Source organism: Lytechinus variegatus, chromosome 15, assembly GCF_018143015.1.
Source record: "Lytechinus variegatus isolate NC3 chromosome 15, Lvar_3.0, whole genome shotgun sequence".
Taxonomy (NCBI): Eukaryota; Metazoa; Echinodermata; class Echinoidea; order Temnopleuroida; family Toxopneustidae; genus Lytechinus; species Lytechinus variegatus.
Window position 1 is genome coordinate 19,863,624 of NC_054754.1, and position 25,112 is coordinate 19,888,735.

General features: G+C 35.5%; 1 protein-coding gene across 1 annotated transcript; it reads right to left on the minus strand.

Moving 5' to 3' along the window:
* Nucleotides 1–118: 118 nt before the first annotated feature.
* On the minus strand, nucleotides 119–24,831 carry LOC121428690 (NXPE family member 3-like). The gene is made up of 6 exons (XM_041625495.1): nucleotides 24,623–24,831; nucleotides 22,219–22,340; nucleotides 12,536–13,114; nucleotides 10,567–10,736; nucleotides 6,508–6,563; nucleotides 119–5,482 (listed from the first exon to the last, which is right to left on the minus strand). The coding sequence occupies exons 2-6, from the start codon at nucleotides 22,333–22,335 to the stop codon at nucleotides 4,665–4,667; spliced, it is 1,740 nt and encodes a 579-aa protein (XP_041481429.1). The 5' UTR covers nucleotides 22,336–22,340; nucleotides 24,623–24,831; the 3' UTR covers nucleotides 119–4,664.
* Nucleotides 24,832–25,112: the final 281 nt, after the last annotated feature.

Sequence of the window (25,112 nt, forward strand, 5' to 3'; positions counted from 1 at the left end):
TCATGAACGTGTATTGTGCCCCTTGCCTTCTTGTGTTTTTTTTGTTTGGAATCAGTGCCTCTTTTTACCCAAGAAAAATGCCCCTCACGAACGCGTTCTATGCCCCTTTCACCTGAGGAGGACCCGTTAAATGTGTTAACGAGTGCCCCTTGCCTTCTTGTAAATGCCCTCTTCGAATCAGTGCCTCTTTTTACTTAAGAAAGGTGCCTTAAACGAACGTGTTATATGCCTCTCTCACCTGAGGACCCGTTTAATATGTTAACGAGTGCCCCTTTGTTTTCTCATAGGTGCCTTGTTCTTCATATCAGAGAGGTTGTCCTTAAAAGCCACTCTTTTCGTGACCGATGAGTTCCTTGTTTCTTTATGAATATCGTTCTGATTCCTTCTTCAAGTGCATCCTTTTTCACATAATACCTTTTACTACTCCTTTTTCTTTTGATAATGTAATTCACCCCTTTTAACTTCTAATTAGATGCCCTTATTTACTTATGATAAATGCCACTTTTCTATTTGAGTTTGTTCAAAATGTTCAGTCTGTTGATGTTCTGATGGCGTCCGTTAGTGTTCCTACGTTACTTTAAATTTCATTAGTTCTCATTGTTAATACCTTATTTCGATTGATGCTGTACTTTAAATTTGACTATGTATTGTTTGACTTTGTTGTGCTTGCTTTGTGAACGGAAAATGAATAAATCTAAATCAAAATCTATTATATTATTCTGGAAAAACACATTTCAATTGATGAACTGATGTCTTGTTGTCGAAAAAGTTTCAGAATTTCAGGCATAAAATTTGGCTGTTCTTGGTCGACCCAGTACTCCCAAAGCTCATTATTTTTTTCCTTATAAGAAGACACACGCCCTCTCCCAAAGTTCTTTAAAATTCCAACGATTTTTTTTTTTGTTTTAGCATTTTTGTTTGAGAACCTTGAGAAAACAAACGTTTTCAAACGCAGATAATGTACATAATCAATGCGTATATGTACAAAACCATTTGTACTTTAGCCTGAGACTATTCATTTAAAATGATCTCTCTGTCTTACACACACACACACACACACACTCTCTCTCTTTCTCTCCAAAGTTCTATCGACTTTTGTGAAGTGGACCGTAGATGTGTTTTAGGTGTGGTGATTGTGTGTAAAAAATTTGATGTGTAAGAAAAAAAAAAATTGAAAGGGGCATCTGCCTGTAAGATTTTAATCGATTTTATGGTCCATTATGTGGATTTTCTTTTTATATGAATTCATACATTTCATTTATCTGTTATGTATATGTTACTATGTATTATAGTTCGAATATTTTATATGGTAAATAAACTACATTTGATACATCGCAAGACAAGTGGTTATTTCTTCTCAAAAAGAATATAATTTAAGTAAATCATTTGTATATTTGTCTGATAAAAAGACCAATGGTACAACTGATAAGCCGAACTGTTGTGTAAATTATGACAAAAGCATGAAACTTTCACAAGTATTAGTTTATGCCGGAAGATTTATTTTAAAGATGGGAGGTAAATTTATGTTAATGGTTAAGAAACACGGTATAGATGACCAAAAAGATAATTTTATTAACAAACCTAATACCTGCTGGTGAACAAATGCAACTTTAGGTTAGTCTGCAGGCACAGACCCTGATTGAAATTTTGATTAACAAGTGGGTCTCCACGCAAAGACTAGCACATACAAATCTTGCTGAGCGAGAGGACCTTCAGTACACAAAGCATCAGTAGGCTGCAAATTCAGAACCTTGACTCGAGTAAATGGTTTGTACAGCATACTAATTTTACATTTCAGTTAAAGTATGTTACAGAGTTTGATTTCTTCAGCTCCTGTGGTAGTGAATTCCACAGGACTGGTCTGGTATGAGCAAAGGCTCGACCGCCCAAGGATCTTCTGGATAGTGGGATATTTAAAAAATAATAGTAAATAATAATAATGTAAAAAAAACCCTGATATATCCGTTGTGAAGGTGATTTAAAGCTTGCAGTGGTTATTAGGTGAAACCACTCCTATAAGAATCCTTCCAATAGAAAGGTTAAACGATACTACCAGGACATTTGTGTCCTTGCGATTCCTGACTTTAGGTCATGTATCGCAAGGACACAAAATGTCCTGGTATTATAGACGGACAGAGAGACATATTATAAAGACAAATATATTGTATAAGAAAGCACGCGTGCATCAAATTGAAACAACACCAGTTTGGAATCAAACCGATGCTGTTTTAATACTAATTGGTGTTGTATAAACACCTTCCTGGTGTTAGACCAAAACGAATCTGGTGCTGCTAAACACTTCCCTGGTGTGGACATATATAGATTCTGAGCTGGTGTTAAATCAACACCGCTGTTTTTGCAGTGTACGCAGGTATCAAGCTCCAATAGAAGATCCTCTGGCAACTGCATACAGTGTTGCTATGTCAGGCAATTTTTTGAGTATGCATTATCAGTGAGGCAGACCTTAAGGCCCGCCTTAAGGTTTTTTCAGGCTGAGTAAATACAGCATTATGCAAACTAGGACACTTCAAATAAGTTTGGGTAAAAACTATACATCTCATAATAAAGATTTTGATGTTATTACCATGTTCTTAATTTAAATTTCACACCACGATTCATACACACACATAATGACAAATAATAAATCTTCATATAAAACAATGAATATGCCTACAATAGAAAAAGAATAGTGTGATCAAACATAACGTAAAATAATTTGCTCCTGAGATTAATGACAAACACAATCACCAAAACCACCAGACTACTCAACAAAACGAGGTAGGTCTATCATCAGTTTTAGAGATCAGGAATACCAAATAGGAATATTGCACAAAAGATTGCCCTCGAAATTTCGAAATATTGGTTACATTTTCTTTCAGATATTGTCACAAAATATTGGCAAGAGGTGACCATACCTGAGCAATTCAATTCATTTATTGCATCAAGGTAAAAAGTGATTTTCATCATGTACTGCACTTGTCAAGTCATAAATGCAGGAAACACTCAGTTTAGATGAGTAGCACTTCGGTTACCAGATTTTGAAACATGTCTATTATCGTCATATATTCTCAATTTCAGTTCCACGTCATTTCTCATTTAAGACTTGCATCTTTGAAAAAAAGACCTGAGGCTCGTAACACGGAACTTAACGATTGATTTCAATTTGATCACTTCGACTGATTGCATGGATTGCGTATGATCAACATAAATATCAGCCACATGATCAATTACAAAGCTTCATGCTACGAGGTCCAGTGTTGAAGATACACGACCCGGTCGTAATGGAGAAACTAACATCAGGGGTCTGTATCCTAAAGCTTAGCGATTGATCGTGGGCTGATTTCTAGGATTGATTGCATTGATTATTGTGTATGATCAATCATAGATATCGGACTTATGATCAATTGCTAAGCTTTGTATATATTACCAGGTCCGGGGTTGAAGATACATGACCCTGTCTTAGTGGAGAAACTTACATCAGGGGTCTGTAACATAAAGCTTAGTGATTGAACATGGGCTGATTCCTATGATCTTAGCCTTATGATCAATTATAAATAAAAACTTTATGTTATAATGTCCATGGTTGAAGATACACTACCCTGTCTTAATGGAGAAACTTACATCAGGGGTCTGTAACATAAAGCTTAGCGATTGATCATAGGCTGATTTCTATGATTGATTGCATTGATTATTGTGTATGATCAGTCATAGATATCAGCCTTCTGATCAGTAACAAAGCTTTATGCTACGGGGTCCAGGGGGGCAGTTTCATAAAGCTGTTCGTAAGTTAAGGGCGACTTGGATTAACGACTGGTGATCCTTTCTTACACGCTAAACCATCGCCGATTCAATATACCACTTACCGCAAGAAAGGATCACCATCGTTCTTAAAGTCGCTCTTAACTTACGAACAGCTTTATGAAACACCCACCAGGGTTGAAGATACGTGACCCTGTCTTAATGGAGAAACGTACATCAGGGGTCTGTAACATAAAGCTTACCGATTGATCATGGAGCTGATTCCTGTGACTGATTACATTGATTATTGTCTATGATCAATCATAGATATCAGCCTTATGATCAATTACAAAGCTTTATGCTACAGGGTCCAGGGTTGAAGATACATGATCCTGTCTTAATGGAGAAACTTACATCAGGGACCTGTAAAATAAAGCTTAGTGATTGATCGTGGGCTGAATTCTACAATTGAATGCATTGATTATTGTGTATGATTAGTCGTAAAAATAAGCCCCATAAACAATCGCAAAGGTTTATGCTACGGGGCCCTGGTTCCTGTACCACAAATCTTAACGGTTGATCGTCGAGCTTCTGAACTTAATACGCTGAATAACACTTGATCATTACGTGCATTTAAGCATACAAATCCTAACATTAATTGTTAATAATGATATTGCTGACCTTTCACGCCGTCGTGTTTCTTTCTTCTTTTTTTTATTCTCTATCGACCTTTATATGCACTAACGTAATCACGCCACAACCTTATTCCCTCGTATGCCTTGGTGATCTGCAGCTGGCGTATATGTGACAGCTCCATTATACGTATTCCTATATCCTCTGAGGGAGGGCGCTATGAGATAATGACGCAATAAATCTATTTCTGGCTCTTACTGGTCATAACTGGTCATAAATTCACAATGTACCGATCACGCTCCGCACATGAAAGTTAATAACTGATTGCTAAGGTTTTCAACATGGGAACCACCAGGATGCACATTGTCGGCAATTAATTGCGAATATGACATACTCCATGAGTCCATGAAAGCTACATTTCCACTAATTTCGCTTCGTATGATGTATTCCATACGCCTCGCCAGCCAATCAGAGTGATACAAACGATGGTTTACGTGCGTATGTTCGCGCGTGTTGGCTCCCTTGAAGACAACGAGCGTGGACGGACTGCGCTGTTGAAGACGCGCAACTGCCGCCATGATTGTTCGCACTCGCTGCACAAAAAACCACTCCGGTTGTTGCGTAAAGTGTGCCCACAACGAGATAATAACCACCGTATTTTCATCGGCAACGATGCTGTCAAGCTCGTTCGCTATGTAATGGATGTCCCCTACTGTTGCCCACGCGTTCCTCCCTATAGGGAACGCGTGAAACCGAAACATCATGCTGATATTGAAGATTTGGTCTAACGCCCTTGTTGGACCGACATGCCATCGTGGTTCTGGACCAGGTGGCGTCTTCTGTAGTCCTGGTCCAAGTCGCTTCAAATAAAACTCGAAGAGTTGACGGATAGTTGAATCTCCTAAAAAATAAAGCTTCTTCCTTGAAACGCATGACCTCATTTCATCGAGAGCGTAAGTATGGAATCTGCATGATGGATTGTACCAAATATTTTTAGAATAGTGTCCAGAGACAAGGTCGTTACTGTGGATCCTGTGGTTAGCAATTGTACAGACTGGGAGATCTCGTAATTTCTTCGTCGTGTTTTCTAATGCTGATCTTTCGGATGAATCTGGAAATAATTTGAAAAGAACACAAATGGCATTAAATGGGATTTTCGTTTTCAATCTGAGGCCGGCCAGATCCTGATCAATATTACTGCAAAAAGTGAAACGGATATTTGATATTTTGAGGATGAAAAGCACAACAGTAAACCAAATTGCCGAACATGTCCATCTAAAAGGCACATCATCAATTAAGCAGTGCTGGTACATGCATAAAAACTAAAGTGGGCCCACATGCATTCCCTAATTTTATATCCATAAAACAATGTTGCAATTATATATTTTATCTAAAAATATTGAATAAACTATTACAAATGTATTTAGCGCTAAGCGCGATTAGCATTTTCTTCGTACTGTTTTTATCAAATATCCAATGGGAATCAAAGCAGGGCAAACCGAAACTGCACCCAAAATACAGCCAAAGCCCTTTTTCAAACTGAAATACAACCATACCTCAAATTTGTGGACTTGATATCGAAAAAGCCAAATCATTGATATTGTCAATTTAAATCACTGTTCTAAAAAAAAGAAGAATCGAAATTTGCTACAGAAAAAGAAGATTTTAACTATTTAAATTGGAGATCATAATTCGAGGTTGATGCAGGGTGTTTGTAATGATAAACGCTTAATTAAATAAAAAAGGGAACGATTTCCTTGGCCCCCGAATGGGTCGCCGCATCTAATTGAACCCCACGCGTGACATTGCATGACGAGTGGTGGCAAAGAAAAAACAAGAATTTTCCTATATATTTGAAGTATTTAAAAGTTTTTTTTAACCTATTTAAATTGTAACAAACAATAAACTTTGTTTTTTGAAAACAACAAAAATGTCACATTTCAAGCATTTAAATTTTACTGTTGGTAGGTCAAATGAAATGGGAAATCGATCAAACACCCAAACCACTCAATATTTGCCCAAGTTATTCGTGAAATCATGCTTTACTTACTAACGGTTTATGAAAACGCCTTCATAACCTAAATCAAAGTGTTCAGTATCATTTTCGTCGGAATTTCAAATATGATTCGTACTTACTTTTTATCCTGTTTCCGACTTCGATTTGCAATTTTGTAGGAATATCCCATTTTGGACTGTCGATAAAACAAAGAGATTTGGTCTCATACAAAAGTGATATGATAATAGCATGAATCATAAATGATTATGGTTCATTACTGTGAAGCAATAATGCCTACGATGATTCGCAGGAAGAGCTTTGAATAGCAATACAAGTTCACACGGTCGACTGTAGGTTCATCAGATTGGAAAAAAGTGAAATATGACGATTGATTTTAAACTCTGCAGTTATATCAAAATCGGTTGAGATTTATGGAAATTTGAAAAATCTTGACGTACAAGCCTGCCAATTTGTATCAGGTTTGTCTATTGGAGTATCCTGTAAAGAAAGTTTTTAAGACTTTTCAAATTTCAATGAATCTCTTGTTTTACAACCATTAGATCGATTCTATGATAAATATAAGTATGAGTTAAAAATTTTGAGGGGACAAAATATCAGGCAAAATTTATAAGTTGCGAGGGAGCAAAGCAAGCGAGCATTAATTTCAACATTTTCAATACAAGAAGCCAATTCTGTGATAGATTTTGACATAATATTCACTAAATGAATAATCTCCCTTCTTATTTTCCTTTTCCTTCCTTGTTTATTTTTTAGCCGTTTTTTTTTTTGGGGGGGCGGGGGTCGAGAGCCCGGTGACAGATAAAAAAGGCAGAGGTAAAAATGGCAGAGGTAATAATGTCAGAGGTAATAAATGGCAGAGGTAAAAATGGCAGATGTAATAATAGCAGAGGTAATAAATAGCAGAGGTAATAGTGGCAGAGGTAAAAATGGCAGGGGTAAAAATGGCAGATGTAATAATGGCAGAGGTAAAATAAATCATAGATGTTTCTTAGGTATCCTTCTATCGACCTGTTTTGAAGGAAAAGTTCACCCCGACAAACGGTTTACTATAATAAAAGCAGAAAAATATATTGGTGAACGTTTGAGGAAAATCCATCAAAGATTAAGAAAGTTATTATAAATCTCATTTTTTTATCTGTGACGTAATAAACAAGCAGCTGCCCTGTATTTTATGCACCAAAATGTATACTTTGTGATTTTTAATCAGTGGGTCATGATTGCTAAAAAAATCTTTCAGGAGCGGTTCAGTAAAATGGTTTGTGTGTTGATACACGTAAGGTAAAATCAAAACCATTTTTTTTTATTTTTAATGACATTTCTTTTACATTTTTTGTTACTCCATATATGGAGATAGACAGCTCGCAAATGACGTCACCATTAAAATATAAAATTCTAATAGCTTTTAAAATCTTTAATGGTTCCCTAAAACCCTCAACAATATTGTTTTAATTATTTTCTGCTATTTTCAATATAAATTTAAGTTTATGTCAGGGTAAATTTCCCTTTTAATGAATTAAGTACAATTGGGCTGTTCAAAGTGTGCTTCAAATTTGAATATCAGAGGAGCGACTTGACGTGAGAAGGCCGTGCATGAAAGTCGAGGAAAAAATTAAGAAATACCAACTCAACTCGACTCGATTTGGTGCAGAAGATCTACAGTTTGATTTTAAAATGTTACCCTTTCCATAAGTACAACATTATTATTCTAACTTTCTTCTCAGAACGAACATGTCTTATTAAATATAATGTACATGGAGAGGCTTTTGGATTTTTTTTTTGCATGAGGGTTTAAGACTGGTCATTTATACCTCTGCCATTTTTAGCTCAGCCATTTTTACCTCAGCTATCTTTACCTCTGCCGTTTTTACCTTTGCCATTTTTACCTCTACCATTTTTACCTCTGCCGTTTTTACCTCTGCCATTTTTACCTCTGCCATTTTTAAACCGAGCCGAGCGCCCAAAGCCCCCAATAGTCACTTTGTATGCCACTGAATTTCTGGTTAGTCAAGTGATAGAAAATAGTAACTTCAAATCTGGGTTGTCTTTTCTTGATCCCACACTACCTCCCCTGTAGGGCTTAGGGGGATATGTAAATTCATTCAGAATATTTGAACAAAAAATCCCTTGCGTCTAATGCTGAAATCATAATTGCACACCGCTAGTTCAGCTGGAAATAAATCTGAGATTTTTTTAAACTAATCGGTTTTTTCAATAAATGCAATAATGATGTTTACGGCCATTTATATTACTCCACAAAAATAAGAAAAAAAGTGAAAGAAAAGGAGGGGAAATGAGCAGGAGAATAAGAGGGAGAATAAGAAGAAGAAAAGAAGAAGTTCAAGGAATATAATCCTTGGATTAAATACAAGGGATATGAACATTACGAATGATAATTTGATACCATAAAACGGACAACGACAAGCACCTTTCTCTCTATCATGTCTACAGAGCAGTTACCCGAACGTTTCTATCCTTTGTATGAATTAGAAGTATATTGAATGTATTAATAAATAAAAGCTTGAAGTAAAACAAATGAATGAATGAATGGGTAAATCATATCCAATATATATCATATCCAAATTATTATATCTATATATTAATGTTAATAGATGTCCTGAGATCTTATCTTTGAAATGCCATTTAAAGAACAAAATTTTGTTCATGTTTGAGCAAACACGGGACGTCGGGGGTTCAAAAAGAGATTTGCGCCAAAAGGCAGAAATGAGAAATTTGATGATTAGACTTTTGGCTCAGCAGGCCTTCTCTTGATTTTTTCATTATCTTTGCCATACTTTTCGAATAATGTTGTCAAATTTCATTTACAAATATATTCATTTACCTGAATTATATTGTTTTTCATTTAAACTTCTTTTACCTTTGAATTCTCCTTCATATTAAGTAAGAAAATCAGATTTTTTGTCAACACAAGTAAGAAGATTTTCATTATTATTTGGGAGAATTTGTATTTATTCAAATCCTTTTATTATGTGAAACAAATTATGTTATGGTACATATAAAAGACATGAATACTATTTTCAAGGGGTTGCTAAATCCTTCACCAAGTTTAATTATGTGCTTGACAGGACAAACAGGAAGGGATTCATTTCTTTCAATGGCAATTGTGCTTTGAGTCAAGTTTGAAGGAGCTAGATATGGCCGATCGGGTAAAATGTATCAAAAAGTTGTGAAGGGAGCAAGCAAAAAGTTTAACTTTTTAATTAAAATATTCAATTTTGTGATTTTGACACAATATTCAGAAATTGATATCATATTTCACGTTCTATGTTTTCTGTTATTTTCCTTTTTCTATTTCATTTTCACTTTTTTCTTGGTCATGATTTTTTTTTCTGGGCACCTTGAGCCCCCACCCATCAGTATGCCACTGTTCAAAGGCACCACAACCTTTGTAGCACACAATGAAATAATTCGAAAAAAACGCGCTCTCCCATACTTGGGTAAAAAAAATGTTCTTGACTAAAGAAGGAATATTCAAAGCTAAAAGAGAAAATATTAAAAAGGAACAACAACAGAACTATTCGAGCAAAGAAGTAGATTTGAAAATGAATTTTGACCGCATAATTCGAAAATTATGGCAAAGATAATGAAAAGGTTAAGAGGAAGTCTGCTGATTAGCAAGAAGTCCGACCACCATATTTATTACTTTTGCCATTTTGGCGCAAGCCTCCTTTTTAACCCCAGACAAAAACATTAAGGGTTCGCTCAAGCATGAACGAAACGAAATTATTTTAATGGCATTTGAAGGATAAGACTCCAGAGCACGTATTGACACCAAAATATAGAGATTATAATTTGAAAAAAAAAATGTTATAGTCTTTTCAAATCTGTCCCATTTTTGATACGCACTGTATATACATGTACGCATAATATGAATAAGTCGACTATATTTTCTTCCTTTCCAAGGGGGATCCACACTTTACAAGCTTTGCATTTTAGTGGACCCCCTCATTTCCATTTATGCTCAATATTATACTTTTTTACGAAGTAAGAATGCTCTTCTGTAAAATTGTACTTGATTTGTATTACTTTATATTACTTTGTATTGTGTTTTGAATGGAAATGGAACAAAGAATTGAGTTGAAAATATTTAAAACAAGCAGAAAAGATTTATAAATGGAATACATGAACGAACCGAAATGTCACTTTTTTACTTAACTTACATCAAGGTTAGCACGTCTTGGGATGACAACGACGACGCATCCAAACGATATGCAGCGCCGGTGTCACACCGATGTTCCCGCCAATCACTGCAGTTTAGGTTTGCTGACTTTGGTTTATAACAAAACCAAGGAGACCCCGTCATCTTATCGGTGAAGTCGCAGAGGTCAGTCTACAAATGAAAGAAATTCGTTTAAAGGGCTACTCCGGGTTGAAAATATTAATATGTTAATGAATATAGTAAAGTTTACAAAGCAAAATGCTAGAAAAAATCATGAAAGTCTGTGATAACAAATAACAAAGTAATCGCATTTTAAAGTTTAGCAATATTTTGTGAAAACAGTTGTATGCATATCGTCAGGAATATTCAGAAGGTAGGTTGACGATGTCACACCCCCACTTTCCGTTGTCATATGTCATTACATGAAATCATAATTGTTTCATTTTTCATACATCAGTGAATGTTATGAAAGTTAAAGGGAAGTACACCCTGACAAAAAGTCTATTGTAAAAATAGCAGAAAATATAATAAAAAATATTGCCGAAGGTTTGAGAAAAGTCATCAAATAATTAAAAAGTTATTCGAATTTCAACTATTTGATCTGTGACGTCATATGCGAGCAGCATTCCTTACGTAGTGAATGGTAAAAAATCAATGAAATGTCATTTTCTCAGAAAATTGAAAATGTTTTTTATTGTACCTTTTGTATATTAATAGACAAATCATTTCACACGCGATCATGAATAGAACACAAAATCAAGTCATCAGGAACCATACGAAATTTGAAATTGATGCGTTTTATATTACATACACCTGTAACCCATGGGGCAGCTGCTCGTTTATGAGGTCACAAATCAAAAACTTTGAACTCTAATAAATTTCGTACTCTTTAACGGATTTTCCTCAAACCTTTACCAATATTTTTCTGCTATTTTTACAACAAAGCCTTTTTCAGGGTGAACTTCCCCTTTAATATCTAATGCACTAAATCAGTTGTTAATCCATTTTCTTTTTGTTTTGGAGGAAATATTTGAATAAACTTAATTTCATGTAATAAAGTACAAAATAACAAGTGTGGATATGACATCATCGGCTTGCTCAATGAATATTCATGAAGACATGCCTAGAACTATTTTAACGGAATAATGCAAATTTCAAAATGCCATCATAGCTCTGTAATTCTTAGTGAGATTTTGATTGAAACAAATCTGATTTTTCGATATCTGTTCAAATCACAATATGTTCAGGCTGGAACGCCCCTTTAATCATCTAATGGGGCAAATATTATTTACGAAGAATTTTATTGCAATTCCTTTAGTTTCTAATCCTAAATCTTGCATATGCGTCATGTTAGGGAGACAGAACATAAGGGTATTTCAAATCAGTCGCTTTTTTTTCGAAGTGTTTCTTCAGGTTTCATCATTATCATTTTCACCATATACTTTTGTCATTATCGTCGTAATATCAGTTCTGTCAATCAGTAAAAACCTGGGAAACGTCTCTTCAATATTTTCATCCGACAAGTTGTCATATCTGACATCTTTCCTTGATTCTGATTGGCTGAGAGGCAGTGTTCCTATGGTAACTGTCGGATAAACTGGTACTTGTCGGATAAAATGTCCGACAAGTCCTTTCATGAAACGCCCCCATGTTTCCACAGAGCCCTGAAACAATGGGAAACCACATTATGTGACCAATGTCTTCGACCCTTCTTTTATTTCTTACTGCATATATCTTTTCTTTCATTACGCCTTCAGGGATTTACATTAAAAATCACTATATCATTTCTGTCACCATCATTAATAACATCATTATCAGTTGACTGTATTATCTTATACTTTCATCGATCGTCGTTGTTATGCATATATTCGCTAATGAGCATTCAAAGAGATCTCCCAAAAGGATGCCATCTCGAAATGTATAAGCATTTAAAATTTTCGACATGCATTCTGAAATTATTTGACTGTTACCGGATTCCCATGTAGTGCCAGGTTGCAAAAAGTCTCTTCCGTCTTTGTTCCGTCTGCGGACACAAATTTACCGCGGTAAATGTACCGCGCTGGCGCTGCGTCGCGGAAACGTCGAATCACGTATACCGCTTCACTGGGATGAACCAACGTCACACGAGCTTCAATCTTCCCAGTCCACTTTAGAGTGAATAAGGCTATGTAAGTTCCATTACCTAGATCGATCACCTCCCCGTCGGTTGCTGAACTTGCAGAAAATGTTGAATTCTGGGTAATTATCTTAGCACGGAAATAATCCCCGCCATATTGTTTCGGTCGCCCATAACCATCGCGGGCTTGGATAATCAACTCAAGCCGGTCACATAGATAATATACTTCTTTTTCGTTAATGATTTTATAGTCGCTGTATATGGCACTTGTTAAGTCCTTCACATTTTCCCATTTAAAGCTGGGAAATAGGTTCGGTTTAGTGGAGTCTGTTCCATTGAATACCGGGCGTGGTCGTGGTAAGCAAACAAATCCTGTTTCATTAAGAATTGGTTTTATAGTTGGTTCGGAGACATCGTGAGTGAATCCAATGACCTGAAAAAATAAGTATGGTATCTTTTTAAACAAAAACTGGTCTAATTTATGTGAAAAAATACATATGCATGCGAAATCAAATGTCATGAAACATCAAGCAAAAAAAAAAGGAACTAGAACACTTGCACTCTGGTAAAAACCACTGATCTTCAAACATGGAACGGAGCATGTGATGCAGGTCGCTGCGTCTCGGCCGCCATGTTGCGTCTGCAAATGTGTGTGTGTGTGTGTCTGTGGCTTATTACATGCATATAGCTGTGGTGACAAAATGCCTTTTCAGTACCGGGAGAGATATAATATATTGAAATGATGTACAAGACAGCGCCACAAAGGCCGAGAATAGCAAATATGTTGTAGCATGTGAACCGTATTCACTGTCTTCTCATGTTTGTTCGTATTCAGTATTATATCATTAAAAAGGTACAGAAGACACCACAACTAAGTCAATCTTTGGTCGGCTACTAAGGTATTATCATGAGAGCAAGACGACTTATTCTTTTCTTAATTAGATGTCAGGGGATACGAAAGAATTACTGGAAATATACCTCTCTTCTTCTTCCCTTTTCTCCCTCCTGTTTTTTTCTCTCTCTCTCTTTCTTTCCTGTAATACATGCATGTACGCATATAAGAATAAGTCAACTTTAATTTCTTCATTTCCAAGGGAGATCCACACTTTACAAGCTTTGCTTTTTAGTGGATCCCCCTCATTTCCATTTATGCTCTATATTATACTGTTTTTTTTCTCAGTTTTACGAAGTAAGAATGCCCTTCAATAAAATTGCACTTGATTTGTATTGCGTTATATTATTTTGTATTATGTTTTGAATGGAAATGAAATAAAAGAATTGAATGGAATTGAATCGAATTCATTTTTCTTACTTTCACCTCTTGACTGGGGGCGCTCAACCTCCTGTCCCTTAAGTGTCAGACTTTTGCGTATCGTTTTTCTTTTTTATTTCATGAATGGACTATTCAACGCTCCTATTTCATGCTTAATTATGCGACAATCTCGCGCTGCATAGTGGAGCCTACCAGAGCCTCATATGGTCAACATGTTCAGTAGGGTAAAATGATTTTTCGGAGTATTTTTATATCTGATTTATATTTTGAATAATAAAGTATGGATTTCCTTTCCATTTCATGTGAAAGATCCATGAAAAATAAATCAACATCCAAATATCGTCATCGATAAGGTTTTTTTTTTTTATAAAATAAAATTCTTAATGACAACACATTCATGAATTTATTACTAATATTGTATTTAAAAATGTATTCCTCCATATCTTCCACTCGAGCCGAAATTGTAAGACCCTGCTCTTGCAAATTTCCTTCTACTAAAGCAACCAGGAAACAACTACAACTGAACAATACATCAAAATCAGAAAAAAAATCCTCTCATTAAAAAGAAGTCGTACGCCCATGCGATCTGAGTAATGCATTGTGAAAATATCAAACTGCATCACTATGCTTTTCAATACCAAGCTATGTCCATGTTATAAAAAAAGTTTTATTATTGACATTATTATTACATGACGTGTTCCGAAACCAGCAGTGTCTGAATATGGCTGCAACAATTTCTTTTATAGCTAATACAATGAAAGTTATGTCCATGTTATAAAAAAAAAGGTTTTATTACTGACATGACGTGTTCCGAAACCAGCAGTTCTCTGAATATGGCTGCAAAAAAAATCTTTTATAGCTAATGCAATTAAAGACACTGTTATTTTTAGCGAGAGCCAAAGCTCGTGTATTGATTTCGTTATTATTTAACGACGGAAAAACAAATGTAATTACTAGTTTAATCTTTGTTACTAAATCCTTCTTACGCAAAGTAACTTTGATTAACAAAACTCTATTCAATTCAGAAATTAAACCACCTCATATTTACATTTTCAATTGAATGAAAAGGAATATAGTTATAAAATATTCCTAATGGTTCGAGAGTGAATGGGGTTGTATATGTGCATAACTTTTTTTGTGTAAACTTTCAGGCCCATAATCTGAAGTCAGGTTTAACTTATATCATGGTCTAACTCTGGGATAAAATTATCGGAAGCCAAAGGTGTCATTTTTTAAAATCAAGTTGTATGTTTCTTGTGTTTACTCTGCTCTTTCTTGATTCATCGATGGTGACAATCAATTATTTATTCTTCTGAGACAATTATGAATAATTTGAGAGCCAAATGAGCTGAAATATGATATCTCTACTGTTAGTGATTTATGTAACGATTCGCTTTCCAAACTTAAACCGCAACTTTAAACCTGAGTTTAAGTTAAACCCGACTTCAGTACACGGGCCTCGGTGTTTAAATCAACGCTTCTTGACTAATGCATATAGGCTCCAAGACGGTGACCCGACATTTACTCCTGCGACATTTCCTCCGGTCTTGATATCTGAGAGGGCATATAGGTTAGAGTTAGGATTGTAACAGGGCCCTTGGAATGATTTTTTTTTGCTGGGGGTGCTGAAATTTGATTAGCAAACGGTTTCACTACATAGTGAAGGCCGCTTGGTGCCAAGAAATTTGACCAGCAAAAAACAGGGCCCTTGGAATATTTTTTTTGCTGGGGGTGCTGAAATTCGATAAGCAAACGGTTTCACTACATAGTGAAGGCCGCTTGGTGCCAAGAAATTTGACAAGAAAAAAAATTAAAAAAGAAAGAAAAGGGTCTTCACTACAAAATGTGCGTAATTCTCCCTATATTTTTCCCGATTCGCCACACCTACCAGATTTTCTGGGGGTTCTGCCTATGCAGAACAATAAACGCACCATCGACTGGGAGCACCCCCTCGCCCCCCGCTTCCCAGGGGCATGGATTGTGACAGAGCTTTTGGATCAAAATGATGTAAAGATAAGGATGAGGGATTATTTAGTTTTGGAGGTTAGATTTTATGTTTTCCTTAGCGTGCAGATTTTCTACCGGACCAATTGTCGCCGGGTAAAATGTCATGGAACCTCGAAGACATTTGGTATGATATTTTTATCAGTCATATGAACGATTGTTGTTTTACTCATCAAGTATTTTTTAAAATGGGTTTTAAATGTCGTGAGTTGATCACGGACGATTGAAAATCAATTGGACAAATTTATAGATTCGACAAATTTACATATTCGACTTATTGATACCTATCCAGGCACCGTACTATATCAGATGCTTCTCGTTCTTTCTTTTTATTCTTTTAATTGCTTCCCCAATCTCTTTTTATTGAAGTATCTCATCGTAGTTTCTATTATTAGCTCATTGGCTCTGTTTTGTGAATTAAAGGGCTTGCATATCAGCCTGTCATTTTCTCATATGTATTGCTGTATTTGTTAGTTTTTCTTTCACCTCATGGAAAGGTATCTACATGAAAATATAGACACCGTTTACGTCTTCCCTCGAAGGGTTAATGTCTGTAGTTGCCTAATAAACTTTGCCTATTTTATTCCTGTTATATATATATAGTCAGCTCTTGATATTCTCCCTGTTCTAATAGTTTCAAGGTTTAAGTTTTAAGTGCTGCTGTATATTGTTTTTTTATTTGTGTTTGTCTTTATTGTCTGTATTCGTGTCTGTCATATGTTCTCGTAATATCATGTCTTGTGCTATTTCGCCTAGCTGACCTGCACCCCCCCCATGGAGATCCCCTAGACATCCTTTGCGATGGCTGTAAACGTAAACTCCCCATTTTCTGATTCGGGTAATGATGAATTATACGATACTTTCCATTCTGCCTTTAATTCGAATTTTGATGAAATTAAAAGTAAAAATTATTTCTTTCATGACTCCGTAGCTCAAAACTACGAATGCACAAGGCAGTCTTGATTATCTTTCTTAACCTATAATGCCAATACGCATAGTATCATCATACCCCTCGCTCTATTTTACTGATAAACAGATAGCGTCGTCAGAACTTGAAAACAGTAACTTTTTAATGCTTCACTGCAACATTCGCAGTGCCAACAAAATTTTGATTCACTTCATTCCCTTTTATTGAAATCTAAACTCTTTGTTCTGTGATAGGTTTGTCAGAAACGTGGTTTTCTTTCTTTACTCAACTATCCTTTTATACGCTGCCAGGTCATAGTTTGGTCACAAATAATAGAATAGGTGGAGGTGTTGCTCTTTTTATACTCCAATAATTCGATTACAGGTTGAGGACCGATCTCAATTTCATGAATGATGCCATTGAAACACTTTTTTGGACATAGCTATGCCCAACGACAAATGCATTCTGGTTGGAATGATGCCACGCAGGCCGCCTAACTCCTCCCATGATGACTTTTAAATGTACATTCCATGGTTTATTGGCACACCGCGAGATGGTAAATGAAATGTGTTTTTTACTCGATGACTTCAATATTGACTTACTTAAATACGATAGGTCCTACTGACACTTCTGTTCAATTTTTTTTTCAGATGAACTAATGACAGCAGGTTTCCTTCCTTCGATAATGTAACTAAGCCAACACGAATTACAGGTAAATCGGCTACTTTCATCGACTATATATTTATTTACAAATACGTCATGTATTCTTTCTACGGGAATAAATCTTTCGGATTTGTCGGACCATTTTCCCATATTTTCACATTTCAAACTAGATACCATCGACACAGAATATGACATTAATAATATGTAATCTATGTACCGGTGTGTTGGCTCAGTTGGTAGAGCGTCCGTCTCACAACCGGGAGGTCGGGGTTCAAACCCCGGCCGCGTCAGACCAAAAGACGTTAAAAGATGGGAGTTGCTGCTACCCTGTTTGGCGTTCAACGATGAAAGGGATAGAGCCTCGTCGATCTGGCGCTACACAGTGGCTGCCGGGACCACGATCAATTGGGCAAAGCAAATTTTCGGAGTATTTCATTTCATGTCTATTTCGAACAATAAATTATGGATGGATTTTTTTTAATACTCGACGTGACTTGTCTGAAAAACTATGAATCTGTTCAAAGAATAGTTAGGAAATGTTGACTGATCTGTAATTTACTGTATTCAAATTGCCGCAGAAACATTTGGCGCTTTGCATGAACAGAGTAAATCCATTAATGAATAGCTCTGATCCCGCTCTAATTACCAAAAGGTTCCAAGATCCCGATGGATCACAACTAGCATTTTGCGCTCAATAAACAGAAGGAATGAGCTTTAAAAAAAGGAAATAAAACTATGCGACAGAAAAAAGTACACTAACTACAAAAATATTCTGACAGGTATACTAAGAAGATGTAAAAAGAATTAAGTTTTACAATCAATTTGACCAGTACAGAGACGATGACAAAAATACCTGGAAGGTTTGTAAAGAAAATGTTATACAAGGTTTAATGACTAATTTGACTATTTCGTGTGCGTAGGCCAAAATCTTGCCGTTACCATCCTTATCCAAATTCGATATATTTCACACCAACAGAAGAAAAAGAACTAGGTGATATTATTTCTGGATTGAAGAACAAAATGAGATCAGGTTGAATTATAGTAACATTCTCTTAAAATGGAATCTGATAGACATTGTTAAACCTTTCACTTATATTTTTAATTTGTGTGTTTCTACAGGAGTTGTACCATCATCAAGCCCGAGTAATCCCTGTTTTTCATAAAAGGCGACATTATCACCCAATATCATTATTTACTTGTCTTTCGAAGGTTTCGGAACAAAGTAGTGTTTGTAAGTGTTTGCACGAGAAAGTTTCTTATGATGCAAAATTCTTTTATCCCCTGCAGTTTGGTTTTTCGCGAAAAACGTATATAGTACTATTCATGGCCTGTTTATAATGATCAATAAGACTGCTTATTGAATTGACGCGTATGAGCACACTGTTGAGTGGTCCTGTACTTCTTCAAGGCTTTCGACACAATTATTAATGATATTATTTTATACAAGCTTGATTATTATGGAATCAGAGGGATAGCCTTGGAGCGGTTCAGGAGCTACCTCAGCAGCAGGCAGCAATATGTTTCCACAGCCAATGTAAATTCGCCAACCAAATCTATCTCATGTGGAGTCCCTCAAGGCTCAATCTTGGGTCCGCTTCCTTTTTGGTTTAAATTAATGACTTTTATAAATCTTCCAATACTTTATCATTTATTATTTTTGCCGATGACTGCACTATATTAATTCCCCTAAAGACCCCAAACATTTACTTCACACATTCAATAAAAAAGAATTGAATCTCGGAATGGATCAAAGTCAACAAACTATCGCTCAATCTCAATAAAACTTATAACGTGCTCTTCAGCAATATCATTGATGAACTCCCGGGTATTTTTTTTACAACAATATTCAAAGAGCATTAAATGAGAAATTTCTGGGGGTAACTTCAGACGCCATGCTGTCATGGAAAGAACATATAGATAATACATATACAATAATTTCACGGAATATTGGAATTATAGATAAAGTTAACTTCCACTTCCCGGCTCATATATTACTAAATTTGTACTCTGATCCTCCTGGATTTGAACTTTGGTAATAATTACATGGGTGTTTATGCTGAATTTCATTTGAATAGAGTTTTGCTACTAGAGAAATAAAAGTTACGCGTTATTTTCCTAACCCTTCTCATTATCTAAACATACACTATCTTAAACATTTTAAGCTTGGATCATTTATGTACAACCTTAACAGTGAGGAGCAACCATATGTATTTTACTCATTGTTCATAAGGAAAGTCAATATCCATCACTACACTACAAGATCTTCCGGACTTTTCCATTTACCTAGAACAAGGACATTATTTACAAACAAACTTTTCATAACTTCTGGCATCAAACTTTGCATGGGACACACTCTCACAAGCTTTACGAATAAGCTTACAATTCATAGTTTCAATAGAGCAAAATCTCAATAATTATAACACTGCTATTATTTATTCTACCTTGGATGTTTTGAGGATCTTACAATCTTTCACATTCCTCCTCCCTCTCTGTCCCTTTATTTCGCTTCTTTTCCCGTCTCTGTCTCTTTTTCATTTTTTGTTTGTTTGTTCTTTGCTTGTTTGTTTTCTTTTACTCGTTTTGGGGGTCCTTTGTTTTATTCTGTCCCTTCTGTTACTTTGTTCATGTCTTGTTCTTGTATAGTTTTGTTATGTCCTATTTTTGTAACGTTTTGTTTCGGGTGACCTTTTCACTTTTTGTCATATTTTGTAATATTATCCAGCCTTGTATATTTTTACTTGGGAGAATATGATAAAAAAAAACCTATATTTCACAAGGATCTATATTTAATTTTTACAAGAAACATATGATTTGTATGTTTTATATATTTTAAACTTTGTATTTTGTATTCATATGTTTTATTTATTGAAGGAAACTTTTATTAGCAAGCTCTGCTTTTCAGAAGGATTCTATATAATTTCATTTCATTACGTTATTTTATAATTCGCTTTTTTGTAATTTTGTTGTAAGTTTCAAATGAAGTAAATTCGTTATCAATCAATCACGCAATCATGTACGACGACGTTCCAGTGAGGTAATACACAAACGCTCATACATTATACGATGGTCATACGTTTGACGTAAGAAGTACTCGATATTACACAAACCTCCAATTCTTTGCATGATAAAGACTCAAGATGTTCTTACGATCAAACGACGAGGTGTTCATAATATCTCAGCAATAAAGCCGTAAGAAAGTACGCTTTATTTACAAATATGTGTGAACTCTAGAATTCGTACGAGTAAGGTGATTCGTGTTACATAATAAAATAGATGATATGCGGGCATGGATGCTAAATGATATGTGGAAATTAAATGAAAATAAAACAGAGTCGTTGGTCAGTAGTTCTAAATCACAAAGTCATTTAATTAACAAGTGCACTATAATAATAATAATAGGCATTTATATAGCGCCATCTATCTAGAAATATTCTATTCCGAGGCGCGTTGTTATTATTATTACCCCGGTTTTAGCTCTAGCTGCCTCTCAGCGCTCATGCATTTAAGGAATTAATCCTGCTGGGTACCCATTCACCTCACCTAGGTTGAGTGCAGCACATTGTGGATCAGTTTCTTGCTGAAGGAAATTACGTCATGGCTGGGATTCGAACCCACGACCCTCTGTTTCAAAGTCAGAAGACTTTTCAACTAGGCAACAACGCTCCACTATACATGTTCTTTGATTGAGGCTTTGTCATCAGTTTGAAATATCGGTGTTGTATTTGACGAAAATATGTCTATGGATGCACATAATAAAGGAAATATGTCAATCAGAATACTATGATATTCATCATGTTAAAAGCATTAGGAAAGTCATTGACCATAATTTTGCTTTTATGCTTATACACTCATTTTTACTCATCTCTTTTAAATATTGGGAACTTTTATCTTTTTGATATAACCTTACGCAATGTCAAAGCACCTTAATATGCTCAGAATACAGCTGCCAAGGTTTTAACTGGAAGGTCAAAATATTAACACTATGGCCTGTATTCTGAAGTCAGGTTTAACTTAGACCATGGTCTAACTCTGTGCTAAAATTATGGAAAGCCAAATGTGTCAAAATTTCTATATTTACTGTGCTCTTTCCTGATTCATCGATGGTGAAGACAATCATCTATTTAGACTTCCTAAACAATTATGAATGGTTTGAGAGCCAAATTAGATGAAATATGATATATCTACTGTTAGTGATTTATATAACGATTGGCTATCCATACTGAAACCACAACTTTAAACCTGTGTTTAAGTTAAACCCGACTTCAGAATACGGGCCAATGTCGTGTGGCCTATAGTGCGCAAGCTTTCTCTACCGCAGCACCTTCTCTTGGGAATAATTTGCCATTTAATTTAAGAATTTCATCATCAATATAGCGACTTTCAAATCTAAGTTGAAGACTTATCTGTTCCAACAACATTAGTGTATGGCACTTTGACACTCATCAAACTCTCTCATTCTTTCTTTTTCTTTTTCTCGGAATAAATGTAGAATGTTTCAAGATAAATGGCGCCATATAAATGCCTATTATTATTATCATCATTCGTACATTTTGTGACCGGAACTTGGATAAGTTTTAGAGAAAAAAAATAAAGCCAGGGAGCGACTATTCACTCAAGCCTTAGTGTTTTATTATACAGAACTACGTACGTTTATTTATATCTTATAGCAAATGCGTTTTTATATACTTGCCTTCTTGATACCGCGAATTGAACTGCAATATCCAAGTCCGCAGACCATCCACAGAGAGAACGTAACTAAACCAACGACAATTACTAGCAGTATGAAGTTCCTCTGACAGGCAGACATCACACCTATGGAGGATAAAATATGAACATCAGGGCCCTGTTGTACAAAGAGTTACGATTGATCCGATCAATCGCAACTATGGACGGCCAGCAACGTCAACATATATTATGAACATGATGTTTGTTCAAAATATTTTTTTAGCTGTGATGTATATTCATGCATTCATTGTTTTCTTGAAAATTCACTGCGCTTCTCTTTGCATAAAAAGGACATTGTGCAATTTTTTCGTAGAACAAAATTATGACACTAATGGATTTCCATAGAGTTACGATTGATCGGATCAATCGTAACTCTTTGTACAACAGGGCCCTGGGGTCCGTTGCAGAAAGAGTGGCGTTTAAACCCAAGTCAAAAAATCAATCGTATAAAATGCGCGCTGTTTATTGGTTGAAAATCAGGTTGCGCATGATTTTTAGAGTTGCGATTGATTGCAACTCTTTCCGCAACGGGCCCCACGGCACCGTCTTTAAAAGAATAGATATAAATTTTGTGAAAAATAAGCGAAACTTTAAAATGTAATAATTTTTTTATTTTACCTCCGTTTCTGATGAAATTTGTCAGCGTTATGCTAGTTTGATTTTTATCTATCTATTCAAATCAACATTTTCTGGGCTGGACTTGATCTTTAAGTGTTAGATCTTCAAAAATCCAAAGCCCATAGACTCGTCGTAGATGGAATTGCACGACAATCGCAAGGACGCAGTGGGAATGCTGCGAAAATCGTAAAAAGATCGCACGATCTGAACCCCTTTTATGGGACTTATTATGTAGGTCAAACGAAGGTGCATAGGCAACTCGTAAGGTGATCAATCAATCACTCGATCAATCAATTAGTCAAATAATTAATTAATTAATCAATCCATCCATCCACCCATCCATCAATCAATCGAATCAATCAGTCAATCAATAAATATTTTATGGTTTTGCGATTTGTGCTTATATTTTTGTCACTTTTATTTTCTACTAGAGCCAATATTCATCTTCTGGAGAGAAATCAAATAACTATTCAAAAATCAAAAGAATTCCATACGACAACGTTGTAATAGGATATTGAAGTGAAGACACCAATCTCCAAGCCAATATGCGTAAAAGACTTCGCTTTTCAGGAGGCAGTTATGCGTTAACAACGTAATCCTACAGGCTCCCCTTGAACGTTGTTAAGAGCAATAAATTTTTATTGTTTTTCAGAACAATTGCGCTGGTATTGTATCGCCCCCGCCAATCTAATAGAACTATTATCATTATACTCGAATGGGTCCGATGAATATTGCATCGTCAGACGTCAGGAATCGTTTATGAAATCATCATTACATGATCAATTGATGCAGGAATGAGAACCAATTTATTGTTGGATAATAACGCCGTTCTTTACTTCTAGATTTCGCATTATTTCCATGTTATACAATTCAAACATTAGGCGTTAAACGTTAGGCCTAAACATTTCCCCTTTTCCATTATTATATCCATTTTAGAGCGTAAAATTTAATGTCTAAGTTAGGTGCTCTTAGACTCAGTTTCTAAGAAAAAAACCCCTGTACATCCAGGTTCATCTCAACGACAAGTTCATTAAAAGTGAGAGAATTCATATAAATATAGCACTGAAAATTCATCCAAATTTGACAAATCAAATTGAATTTCGCTTATATTCAGACAAATGGTACGTGCACAATTTGGGCGGAATGCAATTGACCATTGCCATTAAATCGTATGTGTAATATAGAATTGTCAAGTTTTCATAGAAATGATGGTACTTTTTACTGGATCGCAGTGAAATATTATACATGTTGACTTATCATTTTCTATAAGGAATCAAACAAAGTATAATAGTATAAATGGAATACAATTTATGGAAATTATTGGTCAATTAATAAATACAAACGATAGTATTGTAACATCATCAGCACCGTCATTTGCATACTGCCTATAAATTATCAATGTGCAGTCAATAATGTTCTGGGAAAATCTACGACAACTTTAAAAACAGCTCCAGAAAGACGATTACATTATTAATTTCATCGTTTTCTATCAGAATTTCCAAATAGATCGTTTCCCATGAGTGACTTGTCCTTTCCATTTCAGAAAATCAAAATGTTACATTTTGAACGGATCCATGGAATGGAATTTATGGTACAACGTATTTCCTTTCAACAGTGTACTTCACACAAGAATTCCTTATTAGAAAATGTCCCCCCCCCGCGTAAAGAAAACCCCAAACAAGTACTTAGTCCCGTGTGTTAAGTCTTATTATAAGAACGTAATTTAGAAATGTGATATACTCATATCTTACCATGTACCAGAGCAACCGCGAAAAAGAGATCCTAGGTGTTTCCTATTCTGCTTTTAGAGATCGCATCGATGCCTCTTAAACATGTGGTTCTTCCATGTATAAAAAGGATTTCTTTTTACAAAGTATTATCGCAAAATCGTCGTTAATGGTGCAGAATATTCGCATACTCGCTCTTATCTGCACTAAGTTATAACCTCTCTCAGAGTTCATATTTCCCCCGGATGTCAAATCAACTGCACGCATTTGCTACTTCCTTTAAGTCATGGCAAGTGTCAAACAATGACGCTGATTGGTTGATTGTCGGTGAGGAGAACTATATGCACGTGCAACGGAAATTTTGATTGGTCATGAGTGCGAATTTACCGATTGGTGGCCACTTAATGTAGTCAAAGGAGGCGTACCTCGTGAATTGTTTCCTGTCTTTTATAAACGATGTAATTTTCAATCCTTCATTGTATCTGAAGAGAAACATTGTTATCTTTGTTTATTA